Source organism: Haliaeetus albicilla, chromosome 1, assembly GCF_947461875.1.
Source record: "Haliaeetus albicilla chromosome 1, bHalAlb1.1, whole genome shotgun sequence".
Taxonomy (NCBI): Eukaryota; Metazoa; Chordata; class Aves; order Accipitriformes; family Accipitridae; genus Haliaeetus; species Haliaeetus albicilla.
This window is the reverse complement of record NC_091483.1, coordinates 5,673,150-5,691,449: the sequence shown is the minus strand read 5'-3', so window position 1 is coordinate 5,691,449 and position 18,300 is coordinate 5,673,150. Positions and strand designations below refer to the sequence as shown.

The 18,300-nt window shown below is 41.4% G+C and overlaps 1 protein-coding gene across 3 annotated transcripts in view; it reads left to right on the top strand.

Annotated features, from left to right (window-relative positions):
* UGT8 (UDP glycosyltransferase 8) overlaps nucleotides 1-15,003 on the top strand; it is a 49,589-nt gene extending 34,586 nt beyond the window's left edge. For all 3 annotated transcript variants that reach the window (XM_069805282.1, XM_069805345.1, XM_069805435.1), the window contains exons 3-6: nucleotides 6,433-6,575; nucleotides 9,190-9,266; nucleotides 10,761-10,980; nucleotides 12,626-15,003. In XM_069805282.1, coding sequence (XP_069661383.1) covers nucleotides 6,433-6,575; nucleotides 9,190-9,266; nucleotides 10,761-10,980; nucleotides 12,626-12,989 — 804 coding nt within the window. In that variant the 3' untranslated portion in view covers nucleotides 12,990-15,003. The remainder of the gene's footprint in view (nucleotides 1-6,432; nucleotides 6,576-9,189; nucleotides 9,267-10,760; nucleotides 10,981-12,625) is intronic.
* Nucleotides 15,004-18,300: the final 3,297 nt, after the last annotated feature.

The following is an 18,300-nucleotide window of genomic DNA, read 5'->3' as shown; positions in this document are numbered from 1 at the left end:
ATATATAGCCATAGTAATAATGCTGATGAAGTATTTAGTCTCTTTCATGTGCCAAGATCATAGCCTGCTTTTTAACTACTGTGAGTATCACTTCTATACCTTGTATACCACATAAAGAATAGGGAAAGTACAAGAAAATACCGAGCCTTTGTGCCATGGCCCAGCTAATTGTCCCAGGATGTTTAGATCTATTTTGCAACCAAGGACCTATGAACACCGCTCACTTGGATTCAGATCTTCAGTTTAGAAAGTCTGTACTAAAAAGCTGTCAGGAGAAATAATTGCAAGACGTTAAAAGAACCTGAGAATAATGAATTCCTCCAGATCACGAACTTGGGGAGCTCTACAAGGAAGCAGCGTAAGTCCTCTGTTATTCATTTCCTGATTTTTACCCAACTGTTGCATTTTTAGCAATGTTTAGTGATCCTGTTCAATTAAGGCTGTGTTATGCCAGGAATTACACAGATGTATGCAAGGAGAACCCTTGTCCTGAGAAGTCAGTAGTTCATTTTCTGCAGCCCATGCGCGGTACTGATCTCCAGCACCCCTCTGGGGAAGCAGATTGGAATGGGGCTGCAGATCAGAAGGCAGGCAAGCAATTCCTCTTACTGCCAGCGCAATGTAAGGCTTAAGTAAAATTAGGACAGATTTGAGTGGGGGAAAAAAAAAGAACCTTTCAGTTGATGTCAAAATACGACAAGCTGAGTTGAAACTCTTCTGGATCTTTTTGAGGTTGGCACAGGACAGTTTTGACCCTGACTGTGTGTGAAATCAAAACCATATTCTTCCTAATTTAGCATCCTGAAAGAAACCCTGAGGACAATTTCAAGTTCCTTTGCTTCTGATTTGGGTTGACCAGGCATCATCCAGCTCTGGTCTGGAAGCCCATGGTAGCCATGTAGGCTTTTTTTTTTTTTTTTTGGTCTGAGCTAGGTGCCTGCCTATTGCACTTGTGTTAATTGTTACTTACCTGCTGGATCAGAGTTGATTTGCACCTGACCAACTCAGAGCATGGCAAACCTCATTTCACTTGTCTTTTCCTTGTGTGGACCTGTCTGTAGGGGAAGCATGCCCGATTTTTGAAATTAAAATCTTTCTATGCTTGGATTCCAGTTTGAGAGCTTGCGAGCATGCATTTGTGTGTTGCCACACTTAGGAAGTGGGTCAGGAGAGGGAGCACTCGGATAATAAACTTCAGTTTACACAAAATAAAACAGTTTGTATTCCATTGATCTTTATTTTTTTTAGGTAATCCCATTTAATATGGCAAACAAATTCCATCATTTGAGCCTGATGGCAGGATCTTGTCTTGCCTGTCAAGATTTTAAGTTCCCCTTTGTACATGTTATGTTCCACTGAAGCAGTGGGGATTACCTTCAAAGGGAAGGGTTACAAAGGTTTGGCTGTGAAATCAGCCATAATAACACGAAGCAGGTTACTTTGCTATTGCACAATAATAAAATGCAAAAGCCTGTTTGTAGGGTGACTCTAATTCCAGAGTACACAGTGTAGTTCCTTTTTTTTTTTCTCCTCTACATAAAATTCTAAGTACTTAATAGCTATTTGTTGTTATACATGGGGTTTTTTGAATGCTATTTTAGGAATTCCATTATAAGGAAATATTTTATACCTCCTCTGTGTTTACATAACGACGTATAATTCTTATTATGTGAATAGATCACAGAGTTGTGAAGTCTCACGGAATTTCTAATTAAGCACAGAGGAGCAGTAGCCTTGGGAGCTGTTCCTCAGCTAGAGCAGACTGATCTCTAGCAGCAGAAACCACGTGTCTGACCAAGCATAAGTAGTCCCAGGTAGGGCTTCCCAATGGTGAAGTGAGAAATATTTGAGCAGTAGTGCCAGCTATCCTGTTTTTGTCCTTATTAAAAAACAAACATGCCTCCAGCTGGACTGCATGCCACTGATCACAACCGTTTGGGCCCTGCGGTTTAGCCAATTTTCAGTGCCACCTCACTGTCCATTTGTGTAGGCAGTACCTCATCAGTTTGTCTGGGAGGCTGTGGTGGGAGGCAGTGCTGAAAGCCTTACTCAGGTCAGGGTAAATAACATCCACTGCTCTCACCTCATTCATGGAGCCATTTTTTTCACTGTAGAAGGCTATCAGGTTGATCAAGCTGATTTTCCCTCCATAAATCCATGCTGACTGCTCCATTCATGTTGTCCTTAATATGTTTGGAAATGACCTCCAGGATTATTTGCTCCATCACCTTCCAGGGATCAAGATGAGGCTGAGCAGTCCATTCTCTGGATCCTCCTTCATGAAAATGCAAGTGACACTTGCCTTTTTTTCTTTTTTTTTTTTCTTTTTTCCCTCCCAGTCCACAGGATTCTCCTCCAATTACCCTGACCTTTCAAAGATAATCAAGAGTGGCCTTGGAGTGATGTTGGCCAGCTCCCGGTTGCCTACTGGCACTTCTGGGTGCATCCTATCAGGTCCCATATACTTGTGTACATCCATTTTGTTCAGAAGTAGCCTAGCCTGATCTTCCACTGAGGGTACGTCTTCCTTGTTCCAGACTGTCCCTCTGGTTTGAGGGACCTGGGATTGCTGAAGGTCAGCCTTATCAATAAAGGCTGAGATGAAGAAAGCATGAAGTACCTCAGCCTTTACCATATATTTTTGTCACCGGGTCCCTTGTCCTATTCAGCAGTGGGCCCATGCTTACCCCGGTCTTCCTTTTGCTGCTCCATGTACCTTGCTGCCCTTCGTGTCCCTCACCAGATTCAGCTGCAAGTGGACTTTTGCTCTCCAAACCAGATCCCTGCAACCTCAGGCAGTGCCTGTATATTCCCCCCAGGCCACCCATCCCTGTTTCTACCTCATGTATGCTGCCTTTTTACATCTGAGTCTTGCCAGGAGTCCTTTGTTCATCCTCCTGCCACCTTTGATTAACACCCTGCTCATCAGCATGGACTATGCTTGAGCTTGGAGGAGGTGATGCTTGAATATCAACGAGCTTTCCTGAACCCCTCTTCTCCCCAAGGCTGTATCCCATGGGATTCTTCTAAGCAGGTCTCTGAAGAGGCCAGAGTTGGTTCTCTTGAAGTCCAGGAGATGCTGCTGTTGTCTTGTTCTCTCAGTATCCTGAAGTCCTCCATCTCATGGTCGCTGCAGCGAAGGCTGCCCCTGACCTCTGTATCCCAGACAACGTCTTCCTTGCTTGTATGTATGAGGTCCAGCAGAGTGTCTCCTCTTGCTGGCTTCTTGAGCACCTTTGTCGTGGAGTTGTCATCAAGAAGGCACTCCAGAAACCTCCAGGTTTCTGCCCTTCCAGCAGGTATCAGGGTGGGTGAGTGCCCTATGAAGACCAGAGCCTGTGAATGTTGGGCTTCTTCAGTTCTTGGAATAAAACCACCTTGTAACAGGTGACTTCAGCTCTCAAAATATAACTTGATCGAATGTCACAATTGGGCAGAGAGCTGTCTTTTACAGCGTGGTACTTGATTGCTTTTCAGAATGGTTTGTCCTAGAGCCCACAAAAGGTTATTTTCTGTTTAGCTTTAAGCAACAGATAGGCAATAGCTCAAGGTGTGACTAGTTGAACCACTGAGTAAAAGTGACTAGAATTATAGAATCATGGAATGGTTTGGGTTGGAAGGGACCTTAAATATCACCTAGTTCCAACCCCCCTGCCAGGGACACCTTCCCCTCGACGAGGTTGCTCAAAGCCCCATCCAACCTGGCCTTGAACACTGCCAGGGATGGGGCATCCACAACCTCTCTGGGCAACCTGTCCCAGTGCCTCACCACCCTCACAGTGAAGAACTTCTTCCATAAATCCGCTCTAAATCTACCCTCTTTCGGTTTAAAACCATTACCCCTTGTCCTATCACTACATGCCCTTGTAAAAAGTCCCTCTCCGGCTTTCTTGTAGGCCCCCCCCTTTGGGTATTGGCAGGCTGCTGTAAGGTCTCCCCAGAGCCTTCTCTTCTCCAGGCTGAACAACCCCAACTGTCTCAGCCTGTCTTCATAGGAGAGGTGCTCCAGCCCTCTCATCACCTGGACTCGCTCCAACAGGTCCATGTCTTTCCTGTGCTGAGGACACCAGAGCTGGACGCAGTACTGCAGGTGGGATCTCACCAGAGCGGAGGAGAGGGGCAGAATCACCTCCCTCGACCTGCTGGTCACGCTTCTTTGGATGCAGCCCAGGATACGGTTGGCTTTTTGGGCTGGAAGCACACATTGCCGGGTCATGTTGAGCTTCTCGTCAACCCACACCCCCAAGTCCTTCTCCGCAGGGCTGCTCTGAATCCATTCTCTGCCCAGCCTGTATTTGTGCATTTGCATTTGCAAATTTGTGCATATGCATTTGCAGCATGCCTTAGGTCCTTAAGTAAAATTCAAGGACAAACTTCAAATAAATCACAAAACCACTTGGAAATTTTCATGTCAGAAGTTCAGCCTGTAATAAATGATTCAGCTCTGAGGCAGGTCACAGACTCTTCCCCTCCTTTCCCTTCTTCCCTCTCTCCACAGATGTAGAAAAAAAATGAAGAAGAAAGTGCACTGGAAAAGGATGAAGAAAAATGAAAAACTGTGGATTCTAGAGAACATGGACATTGCTTTTTCACTGCATAGCAGAGACTGGCGTACAACCGCCAGTGTAATGTGCAGGTCTTCATTATGCCTGCTGGTTTTTGTGGTAGCTTTTGTGCTCAGATACGATAGCACAGCATTACTCTATTACTGTCTGGCCTGCTATTTATTGCCAGGACAAGAGGTGCATTGTGAACAGGGCTCTTAATTTTCTTTTTACTCATTTCCTATTGCTGTACTAGTATTGAGCAGGCTTACGCTTAAATTCGGTGAGACCAGAATTAAACCATATCCTGGGAAATACAGGATATTTTTTGGCAGACTGACATATCTGTATGTCAGTGGTATAATTTTTTAGTTCCCGCTGCCAACAGTTGCATTGGAAAAAACAGAATTTAAATCTGTGTTTCCGAAAGCAAAGGGTATACTGAGGCTTTTATTTTTTTCCCCTCATTTTCTTTCCCCCCTGAAGCCAAATGGCATCGTTCTTGTGCCCGAGACTTGTTTAGGTGGCAGCTCTGCGCTCTCTCGTATGCTGGGGTGGTTTTTCCTCCGACCCTGCAGAGCCCTGCTGTCCCGGTGGCGGTCCGCAGTGGTGTCTGCTGGCTTGCCTCGTCGCCAGTGACACAAACCCCGTTTCCACCAAGTCCGCCCCGACCTTCGGATGCTGTGGTCTCCTTCGCAACGTAACTGCGACTCGCCCAAACCCATCAGCGGCGAAGGAGTGACCTGTGTCTGGACCCAAGGCGCTGCGGCGTCCGGTGCAATGAAACCTCGGACCAGCCGTGGTCGTGGGTAGGGTGCACCCACCAGTGACCATGTGTGGGCTGAGCATCTCTCGGTGCGAGCCCCAAAGCCCTGTGCAGCAGAAAGGGGCTTGAACCCTCTGCAGAAGAAGCATCGCAGGGTGCCCTGATGTAAAATCTGCTGCCTCCCAACCTGAATCTCATGGCGTGGCCGTGGGGTTACCCCCAGGAGAGCGATATTGGTTCTGCTTTCGGAGCGCTTCTGAGCGGTGCAGCACTGCAGGACCTCTGCCTGCGGCGTTGTTGCCTTCCTTGCCTAAGTTGAAGCAGCCCTTGAATCAAGAGGGTCAGCCAAAATTGCATTGCAAGAGACTCAATTTCAGAATAACCACGGGAGGAGGATGAGCTTATGGATGTAAAGGGCTTTGGCCTTTGTTACACTTGTGTATATTTAATATAATACTGGTAACGTGCCGGGGAAGAGGCACACAGGTAGGTCTAAGTAAGATAAAGTACATAGGTCCAAGAAAGAGGCATGTCCGCCCTTACTTGCCATACAGATGCGGTACTGTTCCTTGCTTCTTGAAATATTGGAGCAGTGGAAGCTGAAGGTGTTTTTTGAAGCTCTGGCTTATTTCAAGTTGTGTTTATTCTTTTCATATAAATGAAAGAAAACCAAGCCTTTTGAAGTACTGTCACTGTCTTTAAGGCTAAAAATCACACGGTTAAGTCCCAGACTTCATTCATGCATTTCCTGTGCTGTACTTCCTGGCTGAAACTATGAGGTAGATCTATTTATACTTTGCTGACTTAAAATGTCATGTGTTAACTTGTGAATGTGTGTCAACTGATCAGTTAAGAAAGGACAAATTATCTCATGAAACCGGTTGTTAATACGGAAACTAAAACAAACCAGGAAGAATTTTGCTGTTCGTGTCCTGTACCGTGGATTCTGAATCATCGTGTCGTTGTACTCGGTGATTTCTGAAATGTTTATGACTTTTGAAAGTTGGCTTGTGAAGTAACATAGGGACCAACAACTGTTCTTGCTAAGCAATGCTTATTTAATCTGTTTCTGTGGTTTACTTGTGCTTCTACAGTGCTCAGTATAAATTTTCACTTTAACAGGATCTCCAAACGTGGGTGAATGGTGCTAATGAAAATGGCTTTGTCCTCGTCTCATTTGGAGCTGGAGTGAAATACCTGTCAGAAGATATAGCAAATAAGTTGGCACATGCTCTGGCAAGACTGCCTCAGAGAGTTATTTGGAGGTAAGTGCAATGATAGATGTACTTGAAGCACGCTGATTTCCTATTGTGCCATCTTGATCTAGAGTTGCGGAAGCTGAAATTGAGACAGTCTGGGTGGCACAGAGGACCTGACTGTTTTGAAAGGCTCTCTTTGTGGAAATGTTGCAGTCCCCTGGTAATAAGGAGGAACAATGATTTTGTGGCAGAATAAGACATAGGTTATACTTGTATGCTGAGTTTATATCCTGGAAGGATTGCGGACAGTGAAAAGAGAGTCTGAGGTTATGACATTTGTGACATACTGTCATCATTTCTGACAAAGAAGCCACCCTAGGGACCAAGAATGATATTCTGCTGATTTAATCGTAGTTGTTCTTTCTTCTTTCTCTTATTTTTCCTTGGTTTTTGGGGCCCCTTCTCCTCTTTTATCTGTAAACACAGACTTTCATAATTGCTCTTCTCACTTGTCTTTTTCTGTGAGAGTTTGGAGGAAGAAAAATCTGCAGGAGTAAAAATCAGTAATATGTTTTCTCAGCTCTAAAAACATTTTGAGTGGTGCTCTCAACTTACTGTAAAAATCCAAGAACTGTTTAGTCAGCTCTGCTTCACGTGGAGCGTCGCTCTGGAATATAATTGAGAGGAGTTCATGTGAACTATCGGTTTCCAAATAATCGGCGTCTTACAATTCGTGACTGCTGTCCTTGCTGCACTTTTGGAGTTGTATTAGAGGTCTATTTAGCGGCCTGATCCCCGCCATATCTAAGGGACCATTTTCACTGCTATGTGTACTTGAAATAGTGAACCCCACTAATGAACAGGAAAATGGAAATTCTTCAGGCTATGGCACAGAACTTTCAGTAGTTGTAGTAAAGATCTCATCAGTTTTTGTTTGGGGTAGAGCGACTGTATTTGTTCCTGATGAAGCTTGCAACACTGCTTGGCTTGTAACTAATGGTTACTCCCAGTTGATCTTACTGCTTTTCTTTTGTTTTATCCTTTCATCATGTTTTCCCTGGAATGTTTTTCTGTAGGAATTATCCACTTTCTGTAGATAATAAATGAATTTTAATGGGTTTTTCTTGGGGATAGCTTTTTTTAATGCAAAAGCAACAATTTCAGTTGAAGCCTTCTGTTAAAAGTTTTCATTTTCCTCGCTAGTATTTCCTTAACAATGCTTTTTTGGTATGTTTTTTGTTTTGTTCTGTTTTTGTTATCTGCATTCTGTTACCTGTTGAATGCCTTTCTGGATAAGGGAACCCACCTGCTGTTTCTTTCCATCGTGATTTGTGGAATGGGAAGATGTTCCTGGGACTAGGTGTAAGACACGGTCTTTGGGAGCGCTGAGCAAGTGGCATTTCAGTCACCCTGGTGGGAATTTGAGATCCATAATTAAGTACCTAAACAGGAAATTATGATTCCAACTTTAATATGTTTTGGGTTTTTTTTTTTCCTCCTCTTCAGATCATTGACCTATGGCCTGTTGGACACACGTAGTTTTTATACTAGATATTTCTGAAAATGAGAAAGGTAGTACTGCTTGGCAGTCTTATGCCACATGCCAAATCAAGCAAATCTTTGTAGTTCTTTATACGCTTCTGATTATGGAGTAGTAGTTGGAGCCAAAACCAGTTAACATAGTTGATTTGCTTTTATATACCTTAGCGTAAATAATGTAGGCTTTTTTCAACAGAATGTACAAGCCAGTCGTAAAGATGTGTGGCTTGCTTAATTGGGAATATGTAGGTGATTCTTCATGAAGTTACAGTTCTAATGCTCTCTAATAACCAGAATATTTTTAAGTTGTTTGATGGAGCTCTCACAAAAGAGCTCTATCCTCTAGTAGTCACTGGTAATTTTTTCCCTACTTTCTTTTCTGTTTAGAATATATTGAACTTTCTATATAAACTGTATATATCAGTTTGTATTTTGAGCCTGTGTTTTATGGGCTAAACTTTTCTAGCAACCTCAGGTGAGCAAGACGTTGCCATTGGGTTTCAGGCAGTTGAGCAAGTAAGAAAAATACACTTGTCTCGCTGTCTGATCCCCAACTTTTCATGAATAGTTTCTTGCCTCATTAGCTGAGCTGTCAGCCTTTCTCTTCCTGGTATTAGTAACTCCCTTTAAAATAACACGGTGTTGATTATCAAGAGCTACAGGAAATTGGCCAACTGAAAGGGAACGCCTCGTGTTGATGGTAGGGATTATTGTCTGTGTGCTGGTGGGATGTTCTCGGTGGAGTTATTTATCTAGTACCAGTCATTGAGTACTGAGTTTTCAGTAAAGCAGTGGACTAAGAACCATAGAGAGCTTGTAAAACCTTCTGCCAGTCACAGTGGCAAGAATTATGTGTGCTTTGAGAAGGAACTATGTTGCCATTATGTTAGTAGAAAACACTGCATTTCAAGCCAGATTACAAGGAAACTGAATGATGAAAATGTGAAGTTGGAAGCTATTAGCTATTTACAGCATTTTGGTTGAGCCTGTTTTGTTTTCTTGTAACAGTGAGTAAACAGTACCCTGATGTAACTGGAAATCTGCTTAGGGCTCATGCATCATTTGGTTCGATTCTCTGGTTTGAGTTTATTGATTTTGGAGGTCTTGATAACTCAGCTTCCATTTGATTTTATTGTTTTAGGTTTTCAGGAAACAAACCAAGGAACTTGGGCAACAATACAAAGCTTATAGAATGGCTCCCACAAAACGATCTCCTTGGTGAGTATCTATTTTGATCATCTATTGCTTATTCTCACTTGAGTTCAGGTTGCTCTTCTGACAATATTCTACTGAATTAGCAGTCGTTATAAAGTTAGGATAATTTCTGTAATGGAAGTCATAGAACAAGAGTATAGAATAAGTCAGAATTTCAAGATGATGAAATCAAACACCTTTCTGATGTTAATTATCTTTCCCTGGTAGTAACTCCCATTTTTTTTTTTTCCTTAAGTTAATAGGGTGAAAGGATATAGTTATTCCAAAGGCTCTTTGGCCTAATAAATGGGAGAATTTTTTGACAAGTGTCTTCTATACCATGGAAGCTATGTAGTTTGAGAAAATTATTAAAGATAAATAAGTAGGAATTTTCTTGAATCTGCTGTTTGAGGGAACTGATGACTGTAACTGTTAATTTCTCAGTTATGAAAAAGCATGGTAGGGTGTTCACTGGTCTTTTCATGGAAGAGTCATAATACTGAGCATACAAAATTTGTTTACATTGCATCAAAACAAGTCTTAGGGATCTGTACATACTGCTCTGTGTGTGTGTGTATATATATATACACACACACGTTTGTTCATTTTTCTCTGAAGAAGACTCTAACAGACCTTGGGCACATGTTGCAAGCTGATATAACCTTTCTGTTTAACTAACTTGAGGTACTGCAGGTTCTCATGTGCAGAGAGGAAACTTGATATTCTTCCATCGTTTGGTAAAAGACTATGTTAGAGTCTGTGTATTTATTTTTTTTCCCTTCTTTCCCTGTCGAAGGGTAGCTGAATATGTTGCAGATCTGAGGAGGGCACAGAATATTTCTGGTTGTCTCTGGGCTACCTGGATGTTTGTGTGTTTGTAAAACAGCTCCAGTGCTACAATGGGCGCTGATGAATGCGTTAGGCATGTGTGCGTGTGTCTGTGTGTGCATGTCAGCTGGAGTATTTATCATAATGTAGCGATTAGGCAAATGACTTTTAAAGCAGGTAGATTTGTTTTGGTTACTGAACTGCTCTGAGGCAGTATCATTTTTCCATTACATAAGGTTGTTACCATTATTGTCAGATCTTGCTAGCCTGAAGTAAGGCATGTGAAGCTTTAGAGAGAATGTCACATCAGTTGTCCTGCCATTAAGTAGCTTGTATTTCATATGAATAATGAGGAAAAACGCTTTCTCTCTGGCTCATTTGTACGGCTAAACTGGTTGTAGTCACCACCTGCAGCTAGTCAGGAGTAAACAATGTACAGTAGTTACTACATTATAATTCTACACAACTCGTATACGTGAGAATTTTCTTTGTATTGGCTGTTCCTGCTCTCTTGGTGTGTAAGGTTTAAGGAGGAGAACTTCAGAACAGGTTGCCTCCCTTTTTTGCCGTCCTGAATTGCAGCCACAGAAACATGGTGACAAATGTGTTGTACCCAGTTGCTTCAGTAACTTTAGATTAAGGAGATGTAAATGGTTTTTTTTTAAATCTTCATGCCTCTTCTGTTTTCAGGTCACCCTAACATTAAAGCTTTTCTTAGTCATGGAGGTTTGAACAGCATTTTTGAAACCATGTACCATGGGGTCCCGGTGGTGGGGATTCCCCTTTTTGGAGACCATTACGATACTATGACTCGTGTGCAGGCCAAAGGCATGGGAATACTGTTGAACTGGAAGACCATCACTGAGAGCGAATTGTATGAAGCCCTAGTAAAAGTTATTAATGATCCCAGGTATGGAATGAGTGATAGTTTCTTGCTTTTATTTTAATTTATTGTTATGGGTTAAATAAGCATATACAGAACCTTTGTGCAAGGGAAGAAAATGCATGTCGGGATTGATTTGTGTGTACAGTTGGGGCAAGTCTTTGGATGGTTGTCCCATTTCACAAGATTACTCCATCGGTCAGGTTTCCGTGTAGGCACTAAGCACTCAATTGTCTAATTTGCTTTTTGTGACAGTTGCCATATGCAGGGCAGAAAGGTTATAGAAACAAACCTGTCCTGGCTTATTCCTTGTCGCAGCCCAACGTCTCTTTGTGCGTGTCTTGATTACTCCATATTTAGCAGTCTGTCTGTTGTGCTGCCTAAGGGGCCTGGGGCAAAATACACCTATACGATTGTAGGGTGGCATGTTTGGATCGTACCTGAAAACATGGAGGTATTAAAAAAGAGTGACTCTTTTCTAAAGTTCCATGATTGGATTTAAAAACAAAACAAAACTACTCTTTTCCTGTTCTGGCCAGTAATACCTCTCTTAAGGTCAGGAAGGTCGTTTGTGTTTGTTGCCGTGACAATATTCTAACAAATTATTATGAATAGGAGGACTCTGGTCTGTTTGTTGTAAATTTTTTTTTGTTACTCAGGTGGAATAAGTAAAAGCCCATGAACTGGGTTTCATAACTCTTTCTAATTCCAGCAAACGAGTTTGTTCAGGAATATTAAAGTCTGAGGAGAGTCGCTTCACCAGTTTGTTCTGAACTTTTCTCTTTTAAACATCTGTGATGTTCAGACCATCTCCAGATCAGAAATAATGACATGTTAGCTGGTGGTTTATTGTATCGGGCTAACCGTATTTTGGAGTACAGTGCCAACAGTACTTCTTGCTTTCATGAGAGCAAAGTCACTAAGCGTTGCTTACCTTGGGAAAGGAGAAACCTGTAAGGAGCGAGCAGCAGAACCGCAGCAAAGGGCCATGTCACCAAAGAGATCTCGATAACACCAGTTGCATCATCTTTCCCTTGTGCAATTATCCTTAGCGTAAAGACAAGTCCTGCATAAATAACCTGTTGACCCTGCAGCTGCGGTGAGGGGGAGAGACGGAATTAGACATGATCAACTGCTGGGGTTGGCCTGTTGAGGGAAAAAAAAGTTTCAGGCTGAACTCTGGACCCAAGCAGAAATAGTCTGTTGTGTAGTCAACGAGTTTCTTGCTTTGTTCTGTGTTTTCTTCAGTAATTCAGTTGCACAATAACATAAGTGAGTGGTGTGTTAGACAGGGTATGTTGCCACTTTACAGTGGGAAGGGCAAATCTGTCTCACTGGATAGGATTCATTTTGGATTAGATAAGATTCCCCTCTGGCAGCAGGTCAGCTTGGCTCTTCATCGCTTTGCTGGAGGGTGGATTTCTGCCTTTAGTCACACACGGGTCTGCTCTTCTAGTCATTCTTCATCAATGAGCTGTAACGACTGATTTAAAGACAGATTATCTGCCGAGCCTAGCCCTCTGTATGCTGGTGGTTACGAGAGTCCTGCGGTAATACGCTGTTTGATCTGAAGAGGCTTAAGTATATTAACGTGTTTGCAGGCTTGCATTACTCAGAGCACTGATGATGGATTTTTCCTTTCTTCCCTTTTCTTTCTTTTTCTTCCCCACAGCTACCGACAGCGGGCCCAGAGGCTGTCTGAGATTCACAAAGACCAACCTGGTCATCCTGTTAACCGGACTGTATACTGGATTAATTACATCCTCCGTCACAACGGAGCCCAACATCTACGTGCTGCTGTTTACAGCATCTCTTTATATCAGTATTTCTTACTGGATATTGCCTTTGTTGTACTAGTGGGTGCTGCCTTACTTTATTATATTTTGGCCAGGATAACAAAATTTATCCGCAAACAAAGCAAACATCTTTGGTCAAATGACGAACATAGCGCTGTTAATGGACATTACCAGAATGGGATACCGAATGGCAAGTATAGAAGAAATGGCCACATTAAGCATGAAAAAAAGGTGAAATGAGCCAGCCGCCCCATGTAAAGTAGTAATGAATCAGATCAGTAATCGACTTTTATCGCTGTAACTTAGTCTAACAACTACTTAAAACCTCAATAAGCAGTTCTAACACTCCCCTTCAGTATGTAATATTATGTGACAAAATTCTACGAAACTAAGAAAAGTCTTTAAAAAAAAAAAAAGGCAAGCACAACCTAAAATGGAAAATATTTTATTCTTAATACTGATGCAGAGAGGTTATTTTGGCACTGAAGTTTTTAGAAGCCTTAATTCTCTAAAGTTATACAGTGACCGTATTTATGAATTTTCAGTTTTTAAAAGCTAAATGTGTATGTCCCAAATGAGGAGAGGTTTCTTTTTATTTGCAGAGGTTTTTTCCTTTTATTTTTTTATTATTTTAATATATCCATCTTTTAGCTGAGAGAACTTTAGTGCTAGTTCTGTGTTTCCTTTGTTGAGGGTTCAACACGTTGTGTAAGAATGCTGGTCAAAAAAAATAATTTTTCCCAGTTTTTGTGCAAGAAATAGCAAGTTGAGGACTGAGAACACAGACATTAAAAAAAAACCACACCAAAAAAAACCAAACCAAAAAACAAACTTAAAATGAGCACTGAAGAAAAATGGCAAAAATATTTACTCGTTTTACTGATAAGCTGCATGACTTTTCTGCTCACTACCAGTACTTTGGAGAAAAAGGTCTTGAGAAAGTCTACAATATGTCCTAGTTTCTAATTTATACAACATTTTATTTGTTGCCTTTCTCTGCATATATAATTTATGCCATGAAAATATTAGGGAGTTTATTTCAGTTTAAAATATGGCTGTGTGGGAAGTAGATTTGCATAATTAAGAAAAATAAACAAACAACAACAACGAAAAAGAAAATCTAGCCCTGTGCTCAGTGCAGAAGGTTTTGTAATGGCCCAGAGCTGTGCAGAATCAAACCGCTATTTGGGGTTTGTTTTAAAAAAAATACCAGAACCAAACAACAAACAACAGACACCCACCCTTCTCCCCCCCCCCCCCTCCCCCCCCCGCCCCCAGTTGAATGTCTTTCCTATTAATTCTCATTATTATTAAGTTCTTTATAAATCGCAATGTTGTAGATGTTCTCTTTCAGTGGTTGTATCTGGAAAAAAATATTGCCTTCTCTTAGTCTGGGCCACGCAATCCATGTCTCACATAGTTGCCAATACGAATTTTCCGACGCGGGACGGGAGGCTGCTCTCCCGGCGGGTGACCAGCCTCCCTTCCCGGGTCTGACGGGACGCGTGGGGTGAAGCCCGGCCACCCGCGAGCGCGAGGGTTTGCAGCGGTGGTCGTCTCCCCCTTCCCCTGCAACAATCTCTTTCAATCATTGTCGCCGACACGGGACGCTGGCGGTGGTGTGCGCCGAGGGTGGGGACGCGGGGCGCCGGGCGTAAAAATCATAACTGCCCTGCCGAACCGAAGTTGGCAACTATGAGTTTATTTCCACGTCATTCTGTTTACTTGGAATTTGCACTACACATGTTGTGAGTGTATGCTTTATTTATTTGTAGTTTGAAATCCCATGCCTGAAAGAGAAAGAGAAGAAACCCAGTTACCTAGTGTTGTTGACTAACATGGGAAGAGTTGTGACGATTACAGGACGCTGAGATCATCTTCATACACGGTGATGCAATATTTCACTATCATTCCATCAGGAGCCTCTATCCTATAGCAATAAATAACAGTACAGATATGTTTCTAATATACAGTACAGCTACTTGTACTGCTTTCTGAATACTTGAAGAAAATGGTATTATAAATAAGCCTATTAGCTATACCTTTTTACAATCTTGCAGTTTGCGGCAACTAAAGGAGCACACAGAGGCGATGAATGGTGGGATGGTAATAAGACTTCGAGTGTATGAATGACTTGGTTTAAATGGCTTTTTTGGCATTGAAGAAGGTACAAAAGCACTGACCGGATGATTAAGCATAATTTAATCTCCACTGTGATAAAACTTAAGCAATAAACATGGATTTAATAGAGAAATTCTGTTGTTGGAAGTATATTTTTGTTCAAATGAATGCTGTTTATTTTAAAGTACCCGGTGTGTGTGAGTGTATATAAATGTGGATGCTTACTAGGATACACAAATTCTTTCTTCTCAGTGTGTACTGTGAGGCGTGATATGTGTTTGAAATCAAAAATGATTATATTTTGTGAATGTAGATGTATTTCCTGTAGGAGTGTTGAATTAACTGAAAGACGGAATGCTTAACCAGACTTCTTTTTTAAGGCAGTTTAAATTTTTTGAAGTTTATATGAACATTCCTGGTGAAGTGTGGGGTTTTTTTCTGTACATGTTAATTTATACCCATTTCCTAGAATGCAGAACTGAAAGATTTTTCACAGTGAGATGAGATGATTGATTTCTGAGTAGTCTCTGTAGGTATAAACATGTTGCAATTCAGTTGCAAAAAGAGGACGTGGCTCCATTATTAGTTGTATTACCAAATTTCTAGATGGGTCTGATCCACCTCCTCTATAGAAATACCTGTTGTGTTGTGTTCAAAGTTACTTTCTTGTAAGTTCAAATATGATCTGATATTGTAGTTAGTTTTCCATTTCAGCCCCCTGCAGTAATAGAGGAACCTGTATTAGACTAAGCGGGTGGATAATGGTGTGGGGGGAGCAGTTCCACAAAACGTGTCTGACAGGAGGAGAGTAAAATGTGCAAAATTAGCCACTTTTTAGCTGTTCCTGGGGCAGGTGTGCAGAAGTCCATAGGCAGCACAGCATGGCTGTGTAACCTGCAGCCCTCCCGCAGCTTTCTAAATGGGCTTCACTGCTCTCCCAAATATCGGTGTATGAAAAGAAAGGTCATTGGAGCAACTGAGAGAAAATACTCTTTGGGCAAAACTAGCAGACAAGAAATAGGCACAGTAAGAAGTACAGAAGACGTCTGCCACTTGCATTAAGGTTTTCAAAGAAGCTCGAGACACTTGGGCACTCGCCATAGGTTTTGGTATTTTGCTTTCTGATTTCCTTTGAATTGCTCAACGATTCAAGAAGAAAGCAGCTGTAAAAACAAGACAGTTTAATTATCACCTACAGAACTAGGTTCTGGAGATGGTTATCGAGTATTCAGGGTTTAAGGAAATGAATGAATATGCTAGCAGTTTCTTCTTACTCCCCAGATCACTTGCAAAGTCAGGTTTTTGATATGATTCTGTGTTAATCTTTTTGATATTCTTGAAAGATACCACTTTTCATGAGGCTGTTTGTGTTCTGATTTTATTCTATGGCATGGTAAGTATGCAGTATTTGCTGTAGTTAGTCTCATCTGTACACCTGTAGTGAAGAGGCACAACTGAAATAGTAGTGTATGCATGCATACATTTAAGCAAAATTTTAGCCCTGTTATTTCCAGGGGGCTAAATTTTTCCCCTTAATTTGTGTGGTTACCTACAAGCGGGTTTATTTGTATATGAAATCTAATATATGTGTGCATGTGTGATTAGAAGGTGGCCATTTGATTCCTTTTGAAGCTGAACCATGCTTCATTTGCTTTGGTGATTTTTCAGAAGACATCAGCACTTTTAATAAACTTTGGGGGTTTTTTGGTGTCTTCACAAATGACTCCTATCTTCCTTGCTGTACAACACTAGAGGTGACTAGTGGCCACCAAATAGGAGAAGCGTGATTCTTCTTTCAAGTGACATAATTTTCAACATAAAGATATTGTAATTTTTCCTGCAGTGAGATCATATAACTTCTTTGAGATGTGTTTCTGTTTTGGGGGGTGGGGGGAATGTGTGTTTAAAGATGCATATAGCACATCCAGTGTTACACAAGAAATTGCCCATGTTGTTTTAGCTTGTGTATTGGGATAAATGCATATGCTTGCAAAAAGCGGGCTGTAGTATTATCAAATACTTTCATTTGTGGTTCCCTGGGATGGTAATACTCTCTGCTTTCGAAGAAAGAAGGCAACATCTCTAATAAGAAGGTTCAGTTACGTAAATGTGAGAGAAGAGCCTCTAAAGTCATGTTGCTGCTCTTTGTATTAAAGGTCTAGGTGTGTTGCAGAACAAAGGTGAAAGCTACCCTATTGCGCTTGGGTTTTGAAGAGCAGTGTTTGGGGTTTTTTTAACAGTTCACAAGTGGGATGAAGGATTAGGATGACGATCTTGTGAGGGGGAGGAGGAGGAGGGATTTTCCTCAGAGAAATTTCATGTTTGCCTTCTGTGAATTGTTTTATTACAGAACAGTAAAAAAAACCAAATAATATTTTTTTTTTTTTTATTCTGGTCCGGCAGCACTGGTAGGAGAGAGGTAGCTATATTCAGGAAGACCATAATTCCTTCCTTTCATTTGGATAATTACAACATTTTACAAACAACAACCCCCCACACACACTGCACCCCACCCCGGGGTATATTTTGGTACATATTCCAAATCTGCACTGTGGGTAACAATGGGAAAACTTCCCTCTTTGCCATAGCAAGCAAATGTTCCTGTGTTTCAAGGTGAAAAATCTAGCAGCGATTGGTGTTGATGCTCAGCCAGCACTGAAATCAGCCAGCTTATTGAAGGAATGTTAAAAAGGCATGTTTAAAAATACACGTGTAACTCCAGACTGCATACGGAATCACGATACCAAGTCTGAGGTTTTACTCACCTGTTTGATCAGTACCATTTATTCTGCATTGAACAGAAAAGGCAGTCTTAAAACAAACGGGATTAATCTTCTGAGACAGCCTTCTGCTGTTGTTTGGTAAATACTGCAGACCAATTGGGGCTAACTTATCCTAATGAAAATTATACCTTTCAGTGGTATAAAACTGATTTATCTAGGGGTGTGGGTGTGTTTGCCCTTCTAAACAAAAAACAATGGATGCTAAATTTTCAATGTAAAATAACAAAAATCGGAGCATGTCATACCTCTGGGTCTTCTCAGTTATTCTGTGATGAAACAAAAATTGGTTAGAAAAGATTGTATTTCACATATGTTGAGGGGACGGAAGGTTAAACAATAGTTAGGGAAATTTCAGAAAGTATTTGCTGGAAGTTACTCTTGTCTTCTTGTGTTCCTTGTGGCTAGGAGGGAACATTAGGTTTATATTATTTAGGTATTATATAGGAGTTAGAAAAATGGAGAGACATGGAATACCAAAACTTCCTTGGGATGTCATTGTGAGCCATTTCAGGAATTGCTCCGTAGAAGAAGTGTTGTACATTTCAGCATGAATTGGGGAAAATTGCATTGAAGGATCTCTTGATTAAAATGTGTCAACTTCATGTTTGAACCACAAACAGCACAAACTTTCAATGAGATTAGAAGTG